This window comes from Podarcis melisellensis (genome assembly GCF_964234715.1).
Source record: "Podarcis melisellensis genome assembly, chromosome: 3".
NCBI lineage: Eukaryota > Metazoa > Chordata > Lepidosauria > Squamata > Lacertidae > Podarcis > Podarcis melisellensis.
This window is the reverse complement of record NC_138530.1, coordinates 3,103,707-3,130,410: the sequence shown is the minus strand read 5'-3', so window position 1 is coordinate 3,130,410 and position 26,704 is coordinate 3,103,707. Positions and strand designations below refer to the sequence as shown.

The window sequence follows — 26,704 nt, the reverse complement described above, 5'->3', positions numbered from 1 at the left end:
CGCCCGGTTGCTAGGTAGAAGGTGAACGCCAGAGCGGGACGGCGGATTCCGATTGGCCGCCGCCGTCGCCGCAGCCAGGCAACGGTTTCCATGGCGAACGGGACCGACTCGCAGGGGGCGGCGGCGGCCTGGTCAACTCGCGTCGCCTCAGGTGGGAAGAAGAAGCAGCAAGCGGGCAGACACGTGTCGAGCTCGCCGGCCGGGGGGGGGCAAGGTGGGCGGAGAGAAGCGGCGAGAGCTCAGGTGAGGGGCCTGCGCGGCGCACGCGGGTCGGGAGTGGGGGGGGGGGGAGGCACGTGTGAATGCGTGTGCGCGTGTCGCTGCGGCCCTTGAGGCCCGGCAAGGAGGAGCAGGCGGGGAGGTGCCTTCGTTAGCTGTGAGGAGCTTCAGGGTGGCTCCTGGGCAAGGTAAAACGACTAGCAGACTAGCCATTGGTGATAATAATAGTAATAATAATCATTTTAATTCACGGGTCCAATAGCGCTCGGGCTTTTCGAGGCGCTTGTCAAGCTGGCTTGAAGAAGCAGCTTTCGGGGACTTGGAAATGCGCGTGCAATTTCATTTTTAGCTTTTGGAAAGGAAAATTTGAATTTATTTATTGCATTCAAATGCTGCCTTTCTCCCTCCATGGCCTACCTATGTTCTTATGTTCTATCCCTCTCTCTCTCTCTGTATGTGTGTGATTTTGTGTGTGTTTGTATGTATATGAATATGACACACCTGCGACTTTCCTAGAATGAAGTAAAGGTAAAAGTAAAGGGACCCCTGACCATTAGGTCCAGTCGTGACTGACTCTGGGGTTGTGGCGCTCATCTCGCTTTATTGGCCGAGGGAGCCAGCATACAGCTTCCAGGTCATGTGGCCAGCATGACTAAGCCGCTTCTGGCGAACCAGAGCAGCGCACGGAAACGCCGTTTACCTTCCTGCCGGAGCGGTACCTATTTATCTATTTGCACTTTCACATGCTTTCGAACCACCGACCTTCTGATCGGCAAGTCCTAGGCTATGTGGTTTAACCCACAGCGCCACCCGTGTCCCATTAGAATGAAGTAAGGTAAAGGTACCCCTGCCCGTACGGGCCAGTCGTGTCCGACTCTGGGGTTGTGCGCCCATCTCACTTAAGAGGCCGGGGGTCAGCGCTGTCCGGAGACACTTCCGGGTCACGTGGCCAGTGTGACAAAGCTTCTCTGGCAAGCCGGCACCAGCGCAGCACACGGAAACGCTGTTTACCTTCCCGCTAGAAAGCGGTACCTATTGATCTATTTGCACTTAGGGGTGCTTTTGAACTGCTAGGTGGGCAGGAGCTGGGACCGAAAGACGGGAGCTCACCCCGCTGCGGGGATTCGAACCACCAACCATGCGATCGGCAAGCCCTAGGCGCTGAGGTTTTACCCACAGCGCCACCCGCGTCCCCTAGAATGAAGTACCACCTCCTAAAATGGATTTTAAAAAGAACATTGCAGACCCACTGAAAATGCTCATGGATGACTAGTGGAAGAGGCTTCCATAACCTGCCGAGCAACTGCCAAGAGTTGGAGAAGCTCTTTAGGCACCCTTAGTGCCCAAACCTGGTACCTGTAAAAGGTAAAAGGTAAAGGACCCCTGGATGGTTAAGTCCAGTAAAAGGCGACTATGGGGTTGCGGCACTCATCTCGTTTTCAGGCCGCAGGAATGGCATTTGTCCACAGACAGTTTTCTGGGTCTTGTGGCCCGCAGGACTAAACCGCTTCTGGCTCAATGGGACACCGTGACGGAAACCAGAGCGCACAGAAACGCCGTTTACCTTCCCGCCATAAAGGTAAAGGTAAAGGTACCCCTGTCCATACGGGCCAGTCTTGCCAGACTCTGGGGTTGTGCGCCCATCTCACTCAAGAGGCCAGGGGCCAGCGCTGTCCGAAGACACTTCCGGGTCACGTGGCCAGCGTGACATCGCTGCTCTGGCGAGCCAGAGCTGCACACGGAAACGCCGTTTACCTTCCCGCTAGAAAGCGGTCCCTATTTATCTACTTGCACCCGAGGGTGCTTTCGAACTGCTAGGTTGGCAGGCGCTGGGACCGAGCAGCGGGAGCGCACCCCGCCGCGGGGATTCGAACCGCTGACCTTTCGATCGGCAAGCCCTAGGCACTGAGGCTTTAACCCACAGCGCCACCCGCGTCCCTTCCCGCCATAGCAGTACCTATTTATCTACTTGCACTGGCTTGCTTTCAAACTGCTAGGTAGGCAGGAGCTAGGACAGAACAACAGGAGCTCACCCCGCTGTGTGGATTCGAACTGCCAACCTTCTGATTGGCAAGCCCAAGAGGCTCAGTGGTTTAGACCACAACGCCACCTGCATCCCTTACCTTTACCTTTTACCTGGTGCTTGTACAGGTGCTGCAGTCCAGACAGGTCCCTTGATTAATTTCCAGCCACTTAACATTTAGAATCCAGTAATTTAAAGTTTCCCCACCAACACCCCAACAAAAGGAATGTGGCCACTGAGCCAAGTGTGGGGGTTAAAAAAAGAATATTGCAGACAAATTAATGGCGGAAAGGGCTCTCGATGGCTACTAACCAGGAGGGCTGTTCAATGTTTCTGAATACCAGTTCCTGGAAACCACAGGAAGGTAGAGTTGTTCTTGTGCTCAAATCCTCCTTGCAGGTTTCCCATAAGCATACTGATTGGCTACTGTGAGAAGGGCATGCTGGATTGGGTGAGCCGTTGGCCTGATCCAGAACTTTCTGAGAACACAGAAGTACTGTTTTTTGGGGACAGGAGGTGGACGGGCGTGGAGAACTCCCTGGTCCTGAATGGGGTAACTGTGCCCCTGAAGGACCAGGTGCGCAGCCTGGGAGTCATTTTGGACTCACAGCTGTCCATGGAGGCACAGGTCAATTCTGTGTCCAGGGCAGCTGTTTACCAGCTCCATCTGGTACGCAGGGTGAGACCCTCCCTGCCTGCGGACTGTCTCGCCAGAGTGGTGCATGCTCTGGTTATCTCCCGCTTGGACTACTGCAATGCGCTCTATGTGTGGCTACCTTTGAAGGTGACCCGGAAACTACAACTAATCCAGAATGCGGCAGCTAGACTGGTAACTGGGAGCAGCCGCCGAGACCACATAACTGGTCTTGAAAGACCTACATTGGCTCCCAGCACGTTTCCGAGCACAATTCAAAGTGCTGACCTTTAAAGCCCTAAATGGCCTCGGTGCAGTATATCTGAAGGAGCATCTTCACCCCCATCGTTCTGTCCGGACACTGAGGTCCAGCACCGAGGGCTTTTTGGCAGTTCCCTCACTGCGAGAAGCCAAGTTACAGGGAACCAGGCAGAGGCCTTCTCGGTATTGGCACCCGCCCTGTGGAACACCCTCCCACCAGATGTCAAAGAGAACAACAACTACCAGACTTTTAGAAGACATCTGAAGGCAGCCCTGTTTAGGGAAGCTTTTAATGTTTGATGCATTACTGTATTTTAATATTTTGTTGGAAGCCTCCCAGAGTGGCTGGGGAAGCCCAGCGAGATGGGTGGGGTATAAATAAATTATTATTATTATTTCTCCTTAAATTCTTACTGAATATACTCATAAATGTCTAGTGGAAGAGGCTTCCATAGGTTGCAGGGCAACTGCCAAGAGTACGGTAGCTTTACAGGTGACCTTAGTTTCAAGTCCTGGTGCACAGATGCTCTAGACATGTGTTTTTATTAATTTCCGTTGAGTTAACATTTCTGTAATCTGAGATGCAGCATTTCCCCCTCCCTAGAGAAGGAAAATTCAACACCATGATCAAGTCAACATGTAGTGGATTGTGGTCTCTAGGCTAAGTGTGTGGGCGTGAATGAGTGAGTGAGATAAAAAAGCTTTACCAGACAATACCTAATTGAATTTATATTCCTAGTAATGTTGACACAAGGCATTCACAAAACAGGCCTGCTTTTGTTGACGGCCTTTGGTTTAGCATTTTTGCAGGGTTAAACCGGGATTAACACAATCCAGGAAATCAGTCTAATGCCCTTAGCTAATATGATATGAGCATTACAGTGCATTAATCTTTCTTAAACATTATCAAATTATGGCTTTTGAGTTAACAGCTGGCCTGTTCTTCTGCCTTTCCTTTCACAGGATTTGTTAGGAATTGGGACATACTATGAATCTAAGTCTTTTGCCATAGGCAAGCAGTGCCTCTGAAAAAACATTGAGGCAACCCTGGCACCCTGCACCCTCTTATTTAGCAATAGTATAGCTTACTCATTGGGTGGTGGGTGAGGCCAAAAGAACCCACAACAAATGATGCAGGGTGCCACCCTAGTGTGGGCATTCTGACACCACACTGTGATTTAGTCACGGTCTCTGGCATGAACCACATTTGTTGCCTGCACTGAACAATCACATCCTTTGAGACCAGCAAGTCCAACTGTGTCATACTGTACCTCACAATTTTGAATAGTCATAGCCTGGCCTTCCTCAATCTAGTGCCCTCCAGGTACTTTGGACTACATCTCCCATCAGTCCAAGCTAGCATGATGCTGCTGATTGGAGGAGGACACTGACAAACTGGAACGTGTCCAGAGGAGGGCAACCACAATGGTCAAAGGCCTGGAAACGATGCCCCATGAGGAACGGCTAAGGGAGCTGGGCATGTTTAGCCTGGAGAAGAGGAGGTTAAGGGGTGATATGATAGCCATGTTCAAATATATAAAAGGATGTCACATAGAGGAGGGAGAAAGGTTGTTTTCTGCTGCTCCAGAGAAGCGGACACAGAGCAATGGATCCAAACTACAAGAAAGAAGTTTCCACCTAAACATTAGGAAGAACTTCCTGACAGTAAGAGCTGTTCGACAGTGGAATTTGCTGCCAAGGAGTGTGGTGGAGTCTCCTTCTTTGGAGGTCTTTAAGCAGAGGCTTGACAACCATATGTCAGGAGTGCTCTGATGGTGTTTCCTGCTTGGCAGGGGGTGGGACTCGATGGCCCTTGTGGTCTCTTCCAATTCTATGATTCTATGGCTATGCTCTGCTGGGGCTGATGGGAATTACAGTCCAAAACATCTGGAAGGGCATTGGGTTGGCCAAGGCTGCTCTGTGTTCAGAAAAAGCACAACTGTAAAAATAATGTTTGTGTTTCTAATATCAGTGGGATTGGCCAAAGAGCCAAGTCTAGGGCAGTAGTACTTTTGCCTTTGTACACAGCTGTAGCATTTGCAGAAATGCCTCAAATAATTGTTTTGCGTCTTCCTTCAGGAAAGCAATGGCATTTGCAGCTCCCAGGAACCTGGATGGCCCGAAGATGCAAACCAAGATGAGCACATGGACACCCCTGAATCACCAGTTGATGAATGACAAGGTGAGTATCATTCAGTCAATTTAAGTATGGGCCTTCCCCCAGACATTACGTTGGAGACACAATCAGAGGGGACCTTTGGGTGAGCAGTAACAACAAATTCTCCATAAAAAGCAGCTAAGCCCTCAGTCGGCCAGCCTTGACCCTCCTCTAACCTGGCAGTACTTGAATGCTCAGAATAATAATAATAATAATAATAATAATAATAATAATAATAATAATAATAATAATAATTTATTATTTGTACCCCGCCCATCTGGCTGGGTTTCTCCAGCCACTCTGGGCGGCTTTCAACAAAGATTAAAAATACATTAAAATGTCACACGTTAAAAACTTCCCTGAACCGGGCTATTATGAGAAAAAAAGAAGCGTTGGGATGGTCACACTGGCGTCTGGTGATTTCAAAAGGGATTAACAAATACATGCTTTGTTTTCTAATGGAGCGTGTCAAGAGGCGGCTAAGGTGGACACATAAGAGCTTGGAAAGCAAACATTGTATGTTTTTGTGATCAAAGCCTATAAGGCTCACTGAGTAATGCAAACAGCTCTCCTGTCCTCCCCCTTTAGGCCCCTAAACCAAAATGTGATCCCAGATCAGTTTATCATTTCCTTGTGACAATAATGAAACACCCCCAGGGCAGGTGCTTCTTGCTTCATCTTAAATGAAGCCAACCATATATCTGTAGACACCTTGGAAACAACAAAGTGAGCAAGGATAGAACATAAGAATGTTAGAAGATCCTGCTGGATCCGGCCAGTGGCCCATCTAGCTCAGCATCCTGTTTTCACAGTGGCCAACCAGATGCCTGTGGGAAACCTGCAAGCAGGATCCGATCACTAAAGCACTCTTGCTTCCTGTGGTTTCCAGAAATGTAATCCAGAGTTACATTTGTTGTAATGACTCGTTTCTCTTCAGCAACCCCAGAGCATTTATAGAAATCCTTTGCCTGGACTGTTCCAGTAAGCAGTCTTTTCACTTAGAATGCTGGAACCAGATGAAACAGATTGACCCTGGGTTCAGAATCCTCTTTCGCACAAAACCTTATGAACCAATAGGTTGTGGTGATGGCAGTGGCCAGAGGTGTCTCTAAAGGAGAATTAGACAAATTCATTGAAGATACCAGAGATCATTGGCCACAGTGGAACCTCCATATTCCAAGGGAGTGTGCTTCTGAACACTAATTGCTACTGAAACCTAGTACAGTGGTACCTTGGGTTACATATGCTTCAGGTTACATACGCTTCAGGTTACAGACTCTGCTAACCCAGAAATAGTGCTTCAGGCTAAGAACTTTGCTTCAGGATGAGAACAGAAATCGTGCTCCGGCGGTGCGGCGGCAGCAGGAGGCCCCATTAGCTAAAGTGGTGCTTCAGGTTAAGAACAGTTTCAGGTTAAGTATGGACCTCCGGAACGAATTAAGTTCTTAACCTGAGGTACCACTGGAACTTACCAAAGATTCCTAAGTAAGATCGTTGCTCCCATCTGTCTCAGGAGACAATGCAGGGGGTGAAGTCAAACTGTTGGAGAATTACAGCGCTTGCTGTGGCTGTAGAGACAATTTTGGGAAAGATATGTTTTATTGCAGCAGAGGCAGATGAGGGTGTCTGGTTGTGCTGTCGCAGATGCTGCAGTAATAAGTAATGTGGCGCTTCTTCTCCTCCCAGCGGTCTTTCCTCCTCTGGTCACTGGTATGGATGCATAACCTGACTATCTGCCTCCAGGCACTGCGACTGTCTGCTGGGGATTCCCCGTAGCTGTCAACTTTTCCCTTTTCTTGTGAGGAATCCTGTTCAGAATAAAGGAATTTCCCTTAAAAAAGGGAAAACGTTGACAGCTATGGATTCCCACATGGCAGGATTGATGTCGCCAGCCTTCATGTCACAACTGCAGACATCTTGGTCTGCCAACAGGCCTGATGCATGAAGTCAGTCAGTCAAATAAGAGGCAAGATCCTCTTGTGGATCCACACTGGTTAAGTAACAGGGAGCAGGGAGTAGGAATGAACAGACAGTTCTCCTGATGTAGAGACAGAAAAAGCAGAGCCCCCCACAAGTTTGGTACATTGGTACCTCATTTGTTGAACATAATCTGTTCTGGAAGACTATTCAACTTCCGGGCGGTCAGCAAAGTACATGGAGAAAAAAGAAAAACATGCCGCAGAAGCTGTTTGACTTCCAAGGCACGTTCGAACACGGAAGCAATTCCGTGTTTTCTGCGTTCAAAAACCGAAACGCTCGGCTTCCGAGACTCTTTAAAACCGAGGTACCACTGTGGTAGGACCTATGCTTTTTAACTTGTCCATAAACAATCTGGGGGTGACCAGTGAAGTGGCCAGGTTTACTGACAATACTAAACTGTTTAGAATTGTTTAAAACAGAGAGAGATGATGATGAGCTCCAAAGGATCTCTCCAAACGGATGGTAAAGTGGCAAATGCAATTCAGTGTAAACGAGGGTAAAGTGATTCATGTCAAGACAAGAAAATCTTAATTTCACAGTTCATGGGGTCTGAACTGGTGGCATCTGACCCAAAACGAGACCTTGGGCTTGTAGCTTGATCAAGGTGCTGACCCAGTGTGCGGCAGCTGTGAAAATGTCAAATTCCATGCCATGGGTCATTAAGAAAGGGATTGAAAAATAAAACAACATTTAATCAGCAGCAGTTAAAACACTACATACTAAAGACAGTAGAATAGGGAATACTCTAGGGCAGGAGCTGTACAAGCAGGGAGCAACTCCCAACTGGTCCTCTCTCTTGTGCCTGCCAGTCTCTTGGATCTCAGTGAAGGGGCCACAGGCAGGTCCCCTGAGTTTAGTTTCAAGTTCTAGACCAGTTGATAATGGGTGCAAGTGGCCCTTCAAACAAGGCCTTGCGTTGAATGGTACACAGATGACAAAATGCGTCCAAGTTGTGAGTGATGTGTGATTTCAACTTTACGGGCTTGGCGGCTGGCCGGTTGAAATCCCACAAATTAAATGCACAGAAGGCAGGGAGCTTAAAAGCTCTTTTAGCGCAGGGTTTTCCCAGTGTGGAAATAGCTTTAAAGCTCTCTGCCTCCTTGCTGAATTCTTGGAGGCTCTTGCGCGATCTTGGATGGCTCTGTGAGAGCCTCCCAGAGGCCAGTAAGCATGGCAGAGAGCTTAAAAACTCTCTGCCTTGCTTGGGGGGTAAGACCCACGCAGGGCTCAAGTTCCGGAAGGCAAGGATAGCTAAGTGAATAACCATAGTTTAGAGGTCCCAGGCCCTAAGGGCCAGGGCCTTTTCAGCAATGGCTCCGACCTGGTGGAATGCTCTGTCCCATGAGATTAGGGCCCTTCAGGATTTAACCTCCTTCCGCAGGGCCTGTAAGACAGAGCTATTCTGCCTGGCCTTTAATTTGAATTCAGCCTGATCTTTTATTTCTCTTCCCTCCCCCTCCCCTTTTTATGAAGATCACCCGCTCTGAGACCCCACAGCGGGTGGCCTCCTCGCTGTCCCAAGTAGGACCAATTCAGCCAGCTAGCCCTGGGGATTATCTAATTGATTTTTGATTTTTATTGTTATTCATGTTTTTATACTTTATTTTATTCTGCTTTTATAATTAAGTGTTTTAAATGGTTTTAAATTTGTTGTTAGCTGCCCTGAGCCCGGTTTTTGAACCGGGAAGGGCGGGATATAAATATTTATTTATTTATTTATTTATTTAAGTGTGGGGCAGATCTAAGGAGGTAGTTTGCGTATACACATGTGCCAGCCCCAGAACATACCCCACCCCCCTAGTGAATATGACTGTTTTCAGAACTTCTAAGTTAGAATTTCTTCTTATGTCTCTCATGCCCTTTAGTAGTCTGGGGAGTCACTTATTGGGTCATGCCTAATGGTTTGATTGCTCATTTCTCGTTCAGTCTTGTGTTCACTCTGTACTGAACTGTGTTTTATTTAAATGTTTTTGTTTTTAAGGTATTTGAAGAAAGAAGAAATCTGTTGGGGAAATGGGTAATGACATTTTCTTCCCTCATCCGCAAATCCGAGTGCTTCACTGCTTATTTTGAGATGATCAGGCTGTAGTAGGACATGTAAGCACAGAGTCAACCTTGTGTGATGTACACAGTCCTTGTGAGGGTTATGAAGGCACTGTCCTCCATGCAATGTTTGGATTTTTAAAAACTTGTAGTTGAAAATGTAAGGGGGAAAAATGGTGGAAGTCTGCATGAAATTAATCTGTTTGGAGAGGTATGTTTTGTCCCAGAGTATGTCAAGTACCCACGCGGGTGGCGCTGTGGGTAAAACCTCAGCACCTAGGACTTGCCGATCGCATGGTCGGTGGTTCGAATCCCCGCGGCGGGGTGCGCTCCCGTCGTTCGGTCCCAGCGCCTGCCAACCTAGCAGTTCGAAAGCACCCCCGGGTGCAAGTAGATAAATAGGGACCGCTTACCAGCGGGAAGGTAAACGGCGTTCCGTGTGCTGCGCTGGCTCGCCAGATGCAGCTTGTCACGCTGGCCACGTAACCTGGAAGTGTCTGCGGACAGCGCTGGCTCCCGGCCTATAGAGTGAGATGAGCGCACAACCCTAGAGTCTGGCAAGACTGGCCCGTGCGGGCAGGGGTACCTTTACCTTTACCTTATGTCAAGTATGTGCCTCTTCCCAAAAAGGACAGTTTGCCCATCTGTGGTCGTGTCCCCTAGTGGATGACATCACGTCCTTTCTGCCAGATCCCCAGAGGCCACTGACTGCTGCTGGAAACAGGATTTGCAATAGTTGGATCTGGAATCCAGCAAGCAAGCTATTTATTTTACCCTTCTCCAATCTGGTGCTTTACAGATGTTTTGGATGACAGCTCCTGTCAGTGCTAGATGGCTGTGCCAGCTGGAGAAGTTGGGAAGTTGGGTACCAAAGTCCAAAACATCTGGAGGGCATCTGGTTGGAGAAGGCTTGTATATTTGTTGGAAGTCTCTCAGAGTAGCTGGGGCAAACCAGTCAGATGGGCAGGGTACAAATGATAAAATTAATATTATAATTATAGGTAAAGGGATCCCTGACCATTAGGTCCAGTCGTGGCCGACTCTGGGGTTGCGTTGCTCATCTCGCTTTACTGGCCGAGGGAGCCGGCGTACAGCTTCCGGGTCATGTGGCCAGCATGAATAAGCCGCTTCTGGCAAACCAGAGCAGCGCACGGAAACGTCATTTACCCCCCCCCCCGGAGTGGTACCTGTTTATCTACTTACACTTTGAGGTGCTTTTGAACTGCTAGGTTGGCAGGAGCAGGGACCGAACAACAGGAACTCACCCCGTCACGGGGATTCGAACCGCCGACCTTCTGCTCGGCAAGTCCTAGGCTCTGTGGTTTAACCCACAGCACCTTATACAGTATATATCAATGGTAGTTAACTCTTCTACTTGAATGGAACAGATTTCTGTCTCTGTGAGCAGATACAGTAGAATGTCTTTCCTTATCAGGCAGAAGTAGGCCTTCACCCCTTTCAAGCCATGCTGGAGACCACTCCCTAATGGAGACAGGACACTGGTCTAGAAGATGGACCAGAGCCAACCGTTCCTGTACTTTTTAGCAGCCAGAAGACAGAATACCTGGGGGTTGGGGCGTCCTCATCACAAAAGTAAAGTGCAATATGGGCCTTGTGGTCCATGTGTTAGTTTGCAAAGTGCTTCATGGTGGGAAAGTCACTTCTGTGGCGCCATGTCTAGGTGCCACAAAACCCTCAACTCACCTCTTCTCCCTTCTCTCCTCCGCAGTTTGACAAATGGACAGACAACCAGAGGCGGAGAGTCCTGCTGGACTTCCTAGAGCGCTGCTCCCTCTTGCAGCTCAGGTTCTGCGTCAAGCAGCTGCAGGCTCGAGTTCCAGTGGAGGCCCTGGATTTCACCGCCAAGCTCCCCAGGGTTTTGTCCCTCTACATCTTTTCTTTCCTGGACCCTCGTAGTCTCTCCCGATGTGCTCAGGTAAAGCTCAGTGTGTTGGGAAGGATGCAGAGGAGAGAGAGAGCAAAGTTTGAGGTGCTGGATATGTTTAGCCCATAATCATAGAGTGTAGAATCATGGAATGGGACCCAAAAGGCTCATCTAGTCCAACCCCCTGCACTGCAGGAATCTCAACTAAAACATCCATGACAGAGGGCCACCCAGCCTCTGCTTAAAAACCTCCAGGGAAGGAGACTCCCCCACCTCCTGAGGGAGACCGTTTCACTGTGGAACAGCTCTTGCCTTCAGAAAGTCCTTCCCGATGTTTAGTTGGAATCTCCTTTCTTGTAACTTAAAGCCATGGGTTCGAGTACTACCCTCTGGGGCAGGAGAAAACACTCTTGCTCCATCTTCCATGTGACTGTCCTTTTGATATTTGAAGATGGTTACCATGTCACCTCTCAGTCTCCTCAGGCTAAACGTGCCCAGCTCCTTCAAGCGTTCTGTGGCAATCACACAGGGTCTCCGGACGTTTCACCGTCTATTGATCCCTGTGCCACCACTTGATTTCTCACTGCCACCACCCAGGCCCTACCTGGGACAATACGGAGCCCCGTCAGGGTTTCATTTGGAACATAAACTTTTGTTTATTGCAGTTTAACAAGCGTGTGGTTTCACGAACGGTATCAGTCAGTTACAATCATGGGGTGCCTATCCAGACCTATAACTTCCGCTATCTGCTCTCACTCACTAAACCACCTCTCAGATATTTACTTGTCTTCCTAGCCCCTAACTATTCCTGACTCAGCTTATTTTGCTACACTAACTCAGCCTACCCACAAACTCTATCCCAATTCACTCCCACTCCAATCAACCTCCCAATGAACTCCTCCCTTCGCCCCTCCCAGAGCTGGTTTTATAGTCCCTCTGACTCCACCCCCCTGGGTCCTGATTGGGTAACCTGTTTAACTATTTCACCTCCAGAACTCTCATATGTTAACGTCACATGCTCATTAGGTTTGGTGTTATGTACAGTGGTGCCTCACAAGACGAAATTAATTCGTTCTGTGAGGCTCTTCGTATAGCGGTTTTTTCGTCTTGCGAAGCAATCCCATTGACAGCTTAGCGGATTAGCGCTATTAGCGGTTTAGCGGCTTTTAGCGATCAGCTGTTAAGCGGCTTATCAGTGGATCAGCTGATAAGCGGCTTAGCGGCTTAGGAAAAGGGGGGGGAAGGGGAAAAAACCCGCAGGAACTCGCAAGACATTTTCGTCTTGCGAAGCAAGCCCATAGGGAAATTCGTTTTGCGAAGCGCCTCCAAAACGGAAAACCCTTTCGTCTAGCGGGTTTTCCGTCTTGCGAGGTGTTCGTCTTGCGGGGCACCACTGTACTAAGCTTGGCTCCTAGAACAATAGGCAAGTAGGATCCTAGAATGCAACAACTGATTGGCTTGCAGGAAAAGACCAATCAGGCTCCAGGAGGGAAGCAGAATCAGCCAATCAGACGGGACTCGTTGTGTAAATAATGTATATAAAAGCCCGAGGTTTGGGGGGAAATTCAGTCACTGCTTTACAAGCTGCAATAAAGAGCATGAAATCACTACAGGACTCTGAGCATATTTCATCTGGCTTCCGGACACTTGATCATTTTGGTCACCCTCCTCTGCACACCTTCCAGCTTGTCAATATCCTCCTTAAATGGTGGCGTCCAGGACTGGACACAGAACTCCACTAGTGGTCTGTTGATGCAGCATATGAACCAGAAAAGTTTGGAGCCCAGCAAAATGCAGTTGTTCCTCTTCCTGTAGTGCCAGCCTCCCTCTTTTGAGCAGCACAAGCTCAGCAGTTGGAGTTGCAGTTTTGCCCATTCAAATGAGGGAAAGCACATGCCTGAGGGATATACCTGTTTGAAATTCAACTCCACTCCTGCATGCGTGAACCAGGCCTCCATCTGGGTTAGACAAGGAAAAACTGCAGTTGCCAACTCAGTGGTTTTTTTTTAAAAAAGAACTCTGTTGCTTTCTGAATATATTGAAATAGTTTTTGTGTCTGGATTATGTGTCCTCCTCCGTTTCTGATTTTTGCCCCGATAGGTCCCTCAGAACAATAATAATGGCGCCTTTTTCATTCTCAGGTGAGCTGGCACTGGAAGAACTTGGCAGAACTAGATCAGCTCTGGATGCCAAAATGTCTGCGCTTTGGGTGGTATCTCAATTTCTCTCCAACCCCGTTTGAGCAAGGAATCTGGAAGAGACACTACATTGAGGTGGTGAATGAGTTCTGGGTCACCAGCCCTAAGGTACCTCTGCAGTCCTTGAGAGACGGTTTTTGGAGCTGAGCTGAAACCTCTAGTTTAGCCTCGTCTTGGATGTGCTGCCTTTTCCCTTTGCAGGAACTTTTTGACATTTAGCCTTGTAAACTGACCTGGATTCTGAAGTGGAGCAGTCCCAGTAGAATTGTACCATGGGCTTTCCCTGTAAGTGTGAGTTGGCTCTTGAGGTACCTAGATTCCCTAAAAGCCTAGTGCACACATGCCTTCCTTCTGATACGTACCTTCAAAGAGTCCATATAAAGGCCCCTGTTAGAAGAGGATGCAGGTGGGCCATGGGTCTGATCCAGCAGACTCTTCTCATGTTCTTAAGCCACTCCTCCAGTTTTCCAGCTCAGTAGTGGCCTGTGATGAAAAGACCCAGCACAGTCTGTCATCCTCTTGTCGCTTGAAGCTCAGGTGGCCTTGGCGTGGTGTGCCTTCCATCAGCTTCAGCAGGTGGCCTGGCTGCTGTCACGGTCCGGTTCACGGGCGATCGAAGTCCCGGCTGGGGACATCGGGACTGGGGGCAAGATGGCGGGGTGGGAGCAGGAACGGGAGTCCAGAAGCCAGGAGTCACGAAGCCAAGAGCCAAGGGTCAGAGAGCAGGGAGTTAAGAAGGCTAGGGTCAGGGGTCACGAAGTCAAGTGTCCAAGGATCAAGAAGCAAGGAGTCAAACGCAGCAAGGCAGGGAACGTGTTGCTGTGGCAAAGAACCGAAGGGAAATGCTGACCTTATATCCCTTCCTGGCTCTAGCCGCCAGGTGCTGTGAGTTACCAATCGGCCTCACCTGTGAGGCTGCACATTGCCTCTTCAGAACAAACTTAGGAAGGCCCCAGTCCTGCAAAGTCCTATTGGTCACAGGGCTTGGCTCCTGCATGCACACCTGACAGCTGAATACCTATCTGGGCAGAGATAGCCTAATTCTGTCATCTATTGCTGAAATGTGTTATACAGACTGTCGATTGGTTTATGGGCCCAATTCAAAGTGCTGATTTTGACCTGTGAAGTCTTAAATGGCTCAGCACCGTGATACCTCAAAGACTGCCTGTCCCCATAGAACCAAACAGGACCCTGTGATCATCACCTGAGGCCCTTCTTTGTGTGCTTCCTCCGCATGAGGTCTGGAGAGCGACAACACAAGAATGCGCATTTTCTGCAGTGACTCCCTGCTTGTGGTGTGCTCTCCCTAGGGAATCTTGCCTGGTGCCATCGTTGCACATGTTTAGGTGCCAGCCAAAAACATTTTAACTAAACCTTTAGCTAATCAGGGGTTAGCAAACTTTTTCAGCAGGGGGCCGGTCCCCTGTCCCTCAGACCTTGTGGGGGGCTGGACTATATTTTTTGGGAGGGAAATGAACGAATTCCTATACCCCACAAATAACCCAGAGATGCATTTAAATAAAAGGACACATTCTATTCATGTAAAAACACGCTGATTCCTGGACCGTCCACGGGCCAGATTTAGAAGGCGATTGGGCCGCATCTGGCTCCCAGGCCTTAGTTTGCCTACCCATGGATTAAACAATCCACATCCTCTTACATTGGGGGTGGGGGTATTGTTTTTGTTTGTTACTATGTTGATGTTTTTGTTTCTTTATATTGCAAACTGCCCCAAGATCCTCAGATGAAGGGTGGTATAGGAATGTAAATAATAATACACTCCAACCTCGGTTACCAAACGCCAAAAACCCGGAAGTAAATGCTCCAGTTTTCAAACATTTTTTGGAAGCTGAATGTCCGACGCGGCTTCTGCTTGAGTGCAGGAAACTCCTGCAACCAGTCAGAAGCCGCGCCTCGGTTGTCGAACATTTTGGAAGCCGAACGGGCTTCCGGAACGGATTACGTTCGACAACCGAGGTTTGACTGTAATAATATCCAATATCCTCCCCAACAGCACACAATTGATTTTGCCTTCTTGTTTTCCATCCCTTTAGACCCCTCCAAAAGAGGACTTTGTGGTGGTTGATGTTCAGCCTATAACAAAAGAGGGTCTGGAGGTGAAACAGTCCCTGTCACCGTCAGTCCTCCAGTCAGCATCTCCTCTCGGAAAGAAGATGAGCAAGGAAAAGCAAGATCTCCCTCCCTGGCGTTCTTCAGATAAGCATCCTACAGACACCATCAGATTCAATTACCTGGACAACTTTGATCCCATCGAGCAAGCGAGGCAGGCGTAAGGCACACCCTCATGTCTGTCTTCTTCTTTTCTCGGTCAAACAAAACTAATTTGATGTTCAGCTGCACCCTCTCCCCCTGGGGTAGGTGACAACCCTGCCATATTCAGGAGAGGAGTTATTGCTCTCAAGTTTTCTAATTTTTGTAGGGGAGTGCTGAGGCTACAAGTTTAAAGCCTCTTTGTGAATCTCTTCCTAATTAATGGTGCATCCAGGATGGATTCCGACTTCAGGCAGGCAGGAAATTAATAGGGCCTCTTGGTTCTGCTCCATAAAGTTTGGACCAAGCCCAGAATGGATTGACCCCACCCCAGCAGAATTCTGGAGTGGGTGGTGGGGTTGATTCTGCAGTCCATTGTAGGCACACCCAGAGCATGTCAGAAGACGCAGGAGGAACCCCAGGCAATGTTAGCCGTCTCTGTACATGCCTCTGGTGCCCAGTGTGGGAAAGGGTCAACAATGTGTGTGGAACAAGGTGTAGAACAGCCCAGGGGTGTCCCCAAGAACTGCTAAGCTTCTCTTTCCAAATTATTTCCAGACCAGCTGAAATGCAGTAGGCCTGGGTGTTGGGAAAACCCCCAGGAAGGCTTCCACCTTCCCAAGACACCGAGGCGTCTCTCCGGTGTAAATCTTCCTCTGGCTGTAAATCTTCCTCAGTCCAGAGAGACCGGTAATAAGCGACCCCTCCCTCCTGAGAGGAGCACACTCGTCTTCTGGCATCCCATTGCAGAAGAAAGAGACAATCAGTAGCTACATACTACTTTATTAATTTTCTATCCACAGACACTCCATGAGCGTGTCTGCTCTCTGAGCAGCAGTACAGAAGAGCACACTTTGCACAGAAGCGAAAGTAACTTTTCGCAGTACTGAGACTGTGCTGAGACTTCCTGTCCCACGCTCTCAGACACCCACATGATGTGAACAACCATCCGCTGCTCGCTGAGCAGCTGGTGAGATAAAAGTCCTAACATCAGGTGTGGTCCAAAAATCATTCTACAATGATTGGATTGCCAGCTCAAATTCTCTTTGGAATGCCATGCCTTCAACTATTTCTGTGTTTGGATATTTGAAGTAGCATCTCGGCAGCATACAGGATGCTGATTAAACATTCTGTTCCTTACCATTCGCTTCCAGAAGTAGAGATCTTTCCTTTCTTTCTCTCTTTCTCTGGCGATCCCTCCTAGCTGAGTAAGATTGTCTTCCATGAACACAATCTTAACAGTGAGTCTGTAAGTTACTGTGGAGGCCAATTCTGGATCCACACGTCCTTCCACAGTGGTGACATTGGTTTCCAGGCAGGAGTTGATCACGGTGTGGATTTGCCAAGCATTCTTTCCTCCTAGCACGTTTCTCCCTTGCATCCTGAGTTTGAGTGTCTTCAAAGCCCAGGACACCTTTGGTAACCTTCATCCACCTTCACAGCCGTTGTAACATACCGCTTGTTATCATCCGCCTGTTCTGCCATTGAGGACTTCTTGGATCATTCTTTGTCTAGCTCCTTCCCTTTGACCTTACCGCGTTGGGTCACCCTGCTGGGAGTACGAGACTCCCGGCGGCTTCGCTCACAAGGGTCATAGGGACATGCAAGCCCACTCACCATGAAAAGGTGATGATCCAGAGAGTGAGAGAGGTATCCCACTTCTAATGGTAGAATGCCTTATTTTGCATTCAAAAGGCTCCATGTTCAATCCTTGCTAAGAATGTAAGAACATAAGATCCTCCTACTGGATCAAGCCAATGGTCCATCAAGCAGAGTATCCTGTTCTCACAGTGGCCACCCAGATGCCCATTTTGTGGGAATGTTCAGGGATGCAGGAGAGGGTATATTGACTGATTATATCCTTATCCAACTTGTGCTAACAAGTTCCCAAAATATCAGCAGAGTAAGACATTCCCCTTTTTAAGTTCGCAACGGTAACGTGTGCTCAGGTTCGCTAGAACCTCTATAATAATTTCTCTGGTAATTTCCCCTTTATTCCCTCTTAAAATACAAGACACGACACAGCCCTTTATACAAGTATAAAAAGAGTTTACTCACATTCTGTTCACAATCGGATCCCAGAAGGCAGACAGCTTAATAAAGTAATATACATTTAGAATCTATCTTATAAGAAGATAGCCCCTTTCTCCTCTCTTGGCTGGGAGCCAAGAGGGCATCTTTAGCAGATGTTGCTTCTTCAAAGGAAGATGAGAGAGAGAGAGAGAGAGATGGCTGCCCCTGCCCTGTGCTTTTATCATGACCTGCACAGGTGAGGCCACACCCACCTCTGGTCACATGCGGAGGAAGTCTGTCCCATGAAGTTTACCTGCTGGCTGGACAAACATCCCTCCCCATGTCTAAACATGTACACTGTAGGAATGTTGTAATTGACTGCTCCTGTGTTTTACATCCCACACATTTTGGGAAACCCACAAGGTGGACCTGGGTGCAGCAGCACTCTGCCCATCTGGGATACCCATCAACAGGTGTTCAGAGGCATAATGCCAAGAAAGCCGATCATGGGGGAAAGCTTTCTCCCTCTTCTTAAGACCTAGGGAAGCCGTTCCCAGTCAGTTTAGACTGTACTGAGCTCCGTTGACCAAGGTTACCTGACTTGGTATAAAGCTACTTAAGAGGTTCATCTGCTGCAACCCATACCCTCTTCCATCACAGTCCCCCAGAGAAGTCTTCCTACCACCTTACACTTCCATGACATCTTTAGATGCTTGGTTCTTTTCTCATTGCTCTTGTAATCTAGATCAGGATGTTTTCTAGCAGTTACAGTAAATGTGTCCACCCTTAGTTTAAACGCCTTGCTGGCAGGATGTCAGGTTGTTGCTCTTACCCTTGGCATAACATCTTGGGAACAGATCTAACACACATGCCAACTCTCCTGCAGTCTACGTGTTCAGTAGTCCCAGTTTCTTCCTTAATAGCAGAATGTCTTTCAAAACCCAGCCCACCAAACGTAGCCCGGAGCAACAGTTCAGCTGCATTAGAGGGGCGTGGGGGCGAGTTTTGTGGGCTGAAGGGAGGAAGATTATTTTTCACGAGAGCAGATGACAGTGCCAAGCATTTTTCTGTCTTCTTGTTCTGGGAAAGTAACTTGTTGCCAGGAGCACAGATCAGATCCCAAGCAGAAAGACATTCACTTTTCACAAGACTGATGTGATGTGCATAGGGAGCTGCCTGGGTAGAATTAGCTTACTCTTCCTCCAGGAATCTTAGGGTAGTGTCTGTAGTTCTCCTTCTCACACTTTTTTGTCACAAAAACCTGCCTGTGAGATACGTTAGGCTAAGCGAGCTACTGGCCCGAGGCCACCCATTGAGTTTGGTGGCAGAAAGGAGAATCGAACCCCGTCTCACTGGTTCTACCCCAACACTCTAGCCATGATACCATAGTGGCTTTCATGTAAACCAGTGTTTCTCAAACTTGGGTCTCCAGCTGTGGTTGGACTACAACCCCCATCATCCCTGACCACTGGTCCTGCTAGCTAGGGATGCTGGGAGTTGTAGTCCAAATGTTTGAGAAACAGTGATGCAAATCTACAGAAACCTTTGAGTGATTTAGCTGTGATTCCTGCATTGCAGGGGGTTGGACTAGATGGCCCTTGGGTTCCCAACTCAACAGTTCTGTGGTTCTTTGAGTGCTGAAATATCTGCATATCTGGGCACTGGCCCCACTGAAGCACAATCATGCATATTGATTCAGAAATATATTCCTCTGAGTCCAGGCCACTCTTGTATCAGAGCCTGGGACTTCAGTCCTTAAGCCCCCGGGACTCACTCCCAGGTAGCTGTGCTTAGGGTTGCAGCTCCGGTCTCTGAAATGAGAAGTGGCAGAACAAGCTTCAGGCCCATACATTTTTTTTGTGTTTCAAAAAGGTATTTGCCTCTCCCCGCCCTGTCCCGGGAAATCCTTTTAACTTCATTTAATACATCTTTCTCCCCCATTCGCTCTGTCCCAAGAGACTAGGGCCCTGCGGGACATGACATCTTTCTGCAGGGCCTGCAAGACAGAGCTGTTCCACCAGGCCTTTGGCCAAGGCACAGTCTGACCCCCTCCTTTGGCAATCCTCACAGAACTCTAGCCCAGTGGTTGCCATTAATTTGATTTTGAATTGAATTTAGAATGAATTGATTTTAGAATGCTGTGTTACTTTTATTGCTGTTAGCCGTTCTGAGCCTGGCTTCGGCTGGGGAGGGCGGGATATAAATAATTTATTATTATTATTATTATTATTATTATTATTATTATTATTGCAGTAGGAAGAAAGGAGGAGGGCTCACCCCAGACCTCAGCCAGTCGGCCTTCCAGAAGAAAAGGAAACCAAGCAGTGCATCGTACAAACTCCGAAAAGCAAAGTCCCTGGCAAGTATCCCAAATGGTCAGCCTTCTGGGCTAAGCAGCAAACTTGGTGAGGTGCGAAGCCTTTGGTGAGGAAGGGAGCAGCCTTGGTGGTGGTGGCCCCCTCCCCAAAGCCCCTCAGCCTTGCGTTGCCTTTTGAGTCCTTCGCTCCCTAAGTCCACCACTTAAGGGCTGCAACTTGAGCAAAGCTGGTGTTCAGTCTTGGAGCATCAGTTATGGTTGTTGCCCTCGTGCTTCTGCAGCCCTGCTGTGCAGCCAAGATGCAGAGCTCACACTTTGCATGCAAAGAGGCACCACCAGTCAGAACAGGCAGTAGTGTCCCGACCTGGTCCTAGGCAGCTTCCCAGCAGTTATTTAGGTGGGTCGCTGCGTTTGAGCTCCCTTGCTTGCCTCGAGGGCAGTGGCGTAGTGTGGGGGGTGCAGGGGGGGCCGGCTGCACTGGGCGCAACATCTGGGGGTTAGGGTTAGGGGGCACAAATCCACGGGTTAGGGGGCGCAAATTACTTGCCTTGCCCCGGGTGCTGACAACCCACGCTACGCCACTGCTCGAGGGTACATCCGACTGCAGACTGAGCGTCTCCGGCTGCATATTTCTGCCCCTTTGGGAAGGACTTTGTGACTCAACGTGCTTTGCTTCCTTGTCCTCCAGCAGCCTGGGGCTGAGCTGCCAAGGACCCAGGAGTGCAGGAATCAGGTATACGGAGCCTGTCAAAGCCTTGCTTTGTGTGCTGCACTCATTCCTGGTGGGGTGGGAGACTCTGACCCTGCCTGTCCCGTCACACGGCATCCGCGACCCTAACATCTTAAGCCCTTGCATGCTCACCTGCTTCTCTTTAGGTTGATCCCTGCCAATCATTACGTTGCTTCTTTTTAAGCCGCTTAAAATTAATGTCTGCCTTTCACACACTGTCTGTGTCTCCCGTCCCGGTCTCATAATTCGGATGCTAGCGAAATGAGAAATGCCCGTATTACTCTTTTCAAACACACCCCTTAAAAAAAATTATGTGAAGGTAGCACTTAAAGATTCATGATTATGGCTTGTCCTAAAAAAACAAAGAGTTTGTTGCTCTTTGTGCAGAAGCTTGATTTTAATGGAAGTTTTGCATAAATAGAGGGTCTACTACTGCCTTAAGCAACAGTGCTTCTTCACATGCCAGAGGGACCAGACTTTCTTCTTTAGTTTTAATTTTGGAGACTGTAGCCAATAAACAAATTCTTTTCACACTCAGCAGTTGAAGTGTTGACTGCTGTGCCCTTATCTGCCTTTATTGCCTGAATGGATTTCTGAGTAAGTGTTTTATTGCTCCTGGCTTTTCCCAACACCCTAAACAAGAGATTAAACAAACAGATTGAAGCTGTACTCTTATGCACACTTCCTGGGAGTAAGTACCTGGGTTGGGGGAGAGACAACACACTGGATTTGGCTTCCTGGCAATGGCCCATTAACATGGACCAGGATGGGAGCTGGTCCCTTATAGACCGGCAAGATCATTGTGGTCATCTGATGAAGCCTTCCTGGTGATGCCATGTGCTCCCAGGTTCTGTTCTGCCGTGATCTGGAGCAGTTCTCCATTTTGATTTTTAAACACATGTTCAAATACTTCCTTATTTTCCCAAGTCATTTCTGGGTTAGTGACCTAGCCATAGTTTTGAACAGGCACCCCAATGTTCTATTACTTCCAAAACAGTATTCGTATTTTACTGTTCATTTTTTTCCTTTTCTATTTGTTGTACACGTCTTCAGAAAATGTTTATTATTAAGCTGACTATAAGTTCTGGAAATAGACATGGTGGGACTTATTTCTGAGTAAGCTTGAAGAGCTGTTTTTCTATGTTAAAGAACAAAGGCCTAGTTATCACTCCGTTTGGATTTTGGGTGTGGGCTCAGCACACCATGAAAGTGCTCTGGCACGCAAAAATATCCCCCACATGCTTTCATTGGGTCTACTCTTGAGTAGGGCTTGGTTAAAATGCAAGCCCTAATCCTTTTTCCAGGGTAAAAAGTCCTCACCCTCTCACTTGCAGGTATGTTATTTATTGCTCAGCTGTGGCAAGAAAATAGCTCTAAAATTGTTCACTTGCAGCTAACCCAAGGCAGCTGAAAGAGCTGGCCAGTGTCTGTGTGTGTGTCTCCCGGCTGGCTGGCAGGCCTGCTCACACACTGCTCCTTTCCTAAATAAACTCAGTTTCTGCAACTAAAAACAAAAGGCTACTTGATTCCACCTGCCTTTGGGATTGGGGCGTCCTGTGTTTGGCTTCTCCTTCCCAAAGAAGCCTGCCTGGTGCCTCCTCTGATATCTCCTTGAAACAGGCAAATACTGTTTTGTTAAAAAACAAACCACAAACAAACCACACAGACATTCCATCATCTCATATACTGCTTTTAGTGGTCGTCAATCCATATTGCTGCTTTCTATGTGCTTTTATAAGTTCAATTTGCTGTATTTTATTGCTTTGTTTGAATTCTCCTAATTGAATGCCACCCTGGGAGTGTTATCACAATGCAGGTAATAAATAATTTGCCAAAAAAGTACAGCTGAACCTCGGTTTTCGAACGTAATCCGTTCCGGAAGTCTGTTCAATTTCCAAAACGTTCGAAAACCGAGGATCAAAGGGCTGTCAGCAAGTTCAACAGGGAAAATTGAGAAACGCGCTTCGAGAGCCGTTCGACATCTGAGGCGCGTTCGAAAACAGAAGCGTTCACTTCTGGGTTTTCGGGGCTCGGAAGCCGAGACGTTCAAAAACCGAGGTTTGACTGTAATTGCATAAACCAAACAGAAAAAAGACCCTTACCTGAAAGCGAGTCCCCCATTGGAGTTTCATGGCCTTTGTCTTCCTGCACATTTCCTACCTGCTCAGAATTTGGATAACAGCAAAGTTTGGGTGGTGACTCAAGTTATGACTTGAGTCGTGTGTGTGTGTGTGTGTGTGGTTTTAGGTCAGGGACTGTAATCGCAATTCCTGGTTCTGTTGACAGATTCAAAACTGCAGGAGATTTGTTTCCCTCTAAATCTCCTAAGAGCATGAGAAAAGCCTGCTGGACCATCTAGTTAAGCTCCCTGTTCTCACAGTGGCCAGCTCCTTGCCTGTGGGAAACCCGCGATCAGGATCCAAGCACAAGAGCAACTCTCCCGTCCTGCAGTTTCCGGTCGCTGGTAGTGTTGCTGCCTCAAACTGTGAAGGCACAGCACAGCCATCATGGCTCGGAGCCATCAAGGGCCCTCTCCTCCATCATTTTGCCTAAGCCATCCAGGAGGAGCGAGTCCCATAGTCCCATAGTTTAACTGCTTCTGTGCAAATGACTACTTCTGTCTGTGTGAATGACTTTCTTTCGCCTGCCTTGAATCTTCCACCATTCACCTCCATCGGATGTCCACAAGCTCCACGAGAAACTACATTTCTTGCTTTTTTTCCTGCCTCGCTCCCCAGGTGTCCCTCTCTGCAGACCTCGGTTCACAGCCAAAAGCCCCCGCTCGCCCCAACTGGGCTACTTACCACCCTGCGGGCTATCCTGCCACCAAAGCAATGGCCAAGATCCTTGCCCAGAGTGCCCAGTGGAACGCTGGGATACGGCCGGCGCCAGCACAGGGTCCAGTCCCACAGCTGAGCCAGAAGGGGAAGAAGGCCTTTGCACGGACAAGCAGAAGCTCTCCAAGTCAGTAAACCCGGTCATTTCACATAAGGGGTGGTGGTGGGGTGAGCATTGAAAATTTCAGCCCCTTTTCCACTCACATCACCATTTTGTTGTTTTATTATTATAAAAGCCCTGTTTAGGGAAGCTTTTAATGTTTGATGTATTACTGTATTTTGATATTTTGTTGGAAGCCGCCCAGAGTGGCTCGGGAAGCCCAGCCAGATGGGCAGGGTATAAATAATAAATTATTATCATTATCATTATCATTATTATTATTACTGAGTTTTTGAAATTGTAGACAAAAGTTCAATATCACTCTCGCCATGCACAAATTGGGCCGTTACAAGAACGCTAGCTAAGCCTAAGTGATTTTAAAGAGAGCTTTTCAACGAAAAAGGCCCCCAAAATTACATCCCTCACAAGTTGGATGAAATAAGAAAGCAGTGGCAAGCTGCAGTCTTAACCATAGGCAAAGCAAAATTAGAATTAAAAACGACAGCAAGACTTGGCAACTACATTGGCATCTGTAACTTACTACTGATAGCCAATGTAGATGGTAATATCGAGGGTTAAAAATAAGACAGCATTAAATATTAAAAACTTCCCTAAACAGGTGTCTTTTAAAGATAAGATAGCTGCTTATTTCCTTCACATCTGAAGGGAGGGCGTTCCACAGGGTGGGCACCACTACCGAGAAGGCCCTCTGCCTGGTTCCCTGTAACTTCACTTCTGACAAGGAGGGAACCGCCAGAAGGCCCTCGGCGCTGGACCTCTGTGTCCGGGCTGGACGATGGGGGTGGAGACCCTCCTTCAGGTATACAGGACCAAGGCCATTTAGGGCTTTAAAGGTCAACACCAACACTTTGAATTGTGCTCATAAATGTACTGGGAGCCAATGCAGATCTCTTAGGACCGGTGTTATGTGGTCCCGGCGGCCACTCCGTCACCAGTCTAGCTGCTGCATTCTGGATTAATTGGTAAGAAACAAGGCTAATATATTTCCTTCTCTTTTTGTATCATAGGTTAGAGGGTTTGTTTAAAAGACTGGAGCAACAGGCTAGCCAAATTCTGCTATGTGCTTTTGGAGCAGATTGCTGATGTTCTGGGACACTAGCAAACATTACAAAGTCATTATTATTATTATTATTATTGCTATCATCTGAACATGTTTGGGGGGAGAGAAGGCACTGCTGGATGTACTCAGGTGCCCCCACCTCTATCCCCGTATCTTAAGACAAACCTCTCTTGCAATACAGATAGGTTGAAAGAATGTCAATGTCAGGTTTAATTTTGCAAGGGGCTGTTTCCTTTTAGTTTCTCGCTGTTGACGTTAACTGCTTCATCTTCTCTACCTGTTCCAGCATCTCCACTCTTCAAAAGCCAGCCCTGGGAACTTCCCCTGTCAGACACGGGATCTGATGCAGAACAGGAGGATGGAGAAAAGAGACAGTTCAAAGTTACACACTTGAATTAATCTCCCCAAGGGAAAGACAGATGTCATTGCAGGCTACGATCGTGTTCCTAGAGCCCAGCTTTCTGAAAAGGGGCTCTTTGGACGGGGATTAAGAATCATGTGGATTTATCATGTCTTCATTTCCATGGTAGACTAACCAATGACTAACCAATGGACTGTTGGGACAACCTGGATTTTTTTTTTAAAAAAAAGAAAATACTGTTCAGATAGGAACTTTGCACGTGGCCTTAGACAAGGCCCTATTTCTCAGCCTTAGTTTCCAAGCTGTAGAATGGGAATGGTGGTGGTCTACCTCATCGAGTTGTTGTGGAATTGGTGGTCAGCAACGTTGCAGTGCTATGCATATCTACTCAGAAGTAAGTTCCACTGAATTCAAGGGGACTTACTCCCTTGGTAAGCATTTATAGGATTGCAGCATCAGGCAGACTCGGTTTTCGTAATGGTTACTAGCAACTTTGAGTTATTACATAAAGAGGAAAAGAACTCAAAGGAAGGATTTCGTTCCAGTAGGTGGCTGCAACATAATCAACGGTAAGAACATGATTAAACAAAATGGCCCATTCCAAAGTAGCAAATGTGATGGCTTGTCCCTCTCCCTTCTTTCCATAAACACCCTTTCTTATTTCCCCTATTATCAACGTTGAGACTGTAAGCAGACTTTATAAACCCTGTACACTGTGATGATGTCTTGGTTGACCACAAACTTGACATGAGCCAACAATGTGAGGTGGCAGCTAAAAAAGCCAATGCAATTCTGGGCTGCATCAATAGGAGTATAGCATCTAGATCAAGGGAAGTAATAGTGCCACTGTATTCTGCTCTGGTCAGACCTCACCTGGAGTACTGTGTCCATTTCTGGGCACCACAGTTCAAGAAGGACACTGACAAACTGGAACGTGTCCAGAGGAGGGCAACCAAAATGGTCAAAGGCCTGGAAACGATGCCTTATGAGGAACGGCTAAGGGAGCTGGGCATGTTTAGCCTGGAGAAGAGGAGGTTAAGGGGTGATATGATAGCCATGTTCAAATATATAAAAGGATGTCACATAGAGGAGGGAGAAAGGTTGTTTTCTGCTGCTCCAGAGAAGCGGACACGGAGCAATGGATCCAAACTACAAGAAAGAAGATTCCACCTAAACATTAGGAAGAACTTCCTGACAGTAAGAGCTGCTCGACAGTGGAATTTGCTGCCCAGGAGTGTGGTGGAGTCTCCTTCTTTGGAGGTCTTTAAGCAGAGGCTTGACAACCATATGTCAGGAGTGCTCTGATGGTGTTTCCTGCTTGGCAGGGGGTTGGACTCGATGGCCCTTGTGGTCTCTTCCAACTCTATGATTCTATGATTCTATGGATGGATGGTCCCAGGCCTATCAGTTTGGCAGCCAACTGGGCCCACCTTAAAAGAAAAAGAAGGGTAGTAGTTTCTGTGTGCTTGGGGGAGTCTCCAAGCTTAACCACACATTTTAGGTGACCCCTCACCTCCACCCTTCAATGGAGCGTTTAGGGAAAGTTTGCAGGTAACTATGCTGGCGCACTGGGGGGGGGGGGAGTGGGGAGAC

At 48.0% G+C, this 26,704-nt stretch overlaps 1 protein-coding gene across 5 annotated transcripts; it reads left to right on the top strand.

Annotated features, from left to right (window-relative positions):
* Nucleotides 1–40: 40 nt before the first annotated feature.
* FBXO16 (F-box protein 16) lies at nucleotides 41–25,694 on the top strand. Of its 5 annotated transcripts, XM_081904250.1 has the most exons (10): nucleotides 81–243; nucleotides 5,217–5,319; nucleotides 9,257–9,292; nucleotides 11,048–11,254; nucleotides 13,345–13,509; nucleotides 15,456–15,691; nucleotides 19,939–20,044; nucleotides 20,691–20,735; nucleotides 23,471–23,696; nucleotides 25,037–25,694. In XM_081904250.1, exons 2-10 carry the CDS (start codon nucleotides 5,224–5,226, stop codon nucleotides 25,147–25,149), a joined length of 1,230 nt encoding a protein of 409 aa, XP_081760376.1. In that variant the 5' UTR covers nucleotides 81–243; nucleotides 5,217–5,223; the 3' UTR covers nucleotides 25,150–25,694. The 5 variants fall into 5 exon arrangements, with proteins under 5 accessions (XP_081760375.1, XP_081760377.1, XP_081760376.1 ...); XM_081904249.1 differs by lacking the exon at nucleotides 20,691–20,735 and having other exon boundaries at nucleotides 41–151; nucleotides 19,939–20,095; XM_081904252.1 differs by lacking the exon at nucleotides 20,691–20,735.
* The last annotated feature ends 1,010 nt before the right edge of the window (nucleotides 25,695–26,704 follow it).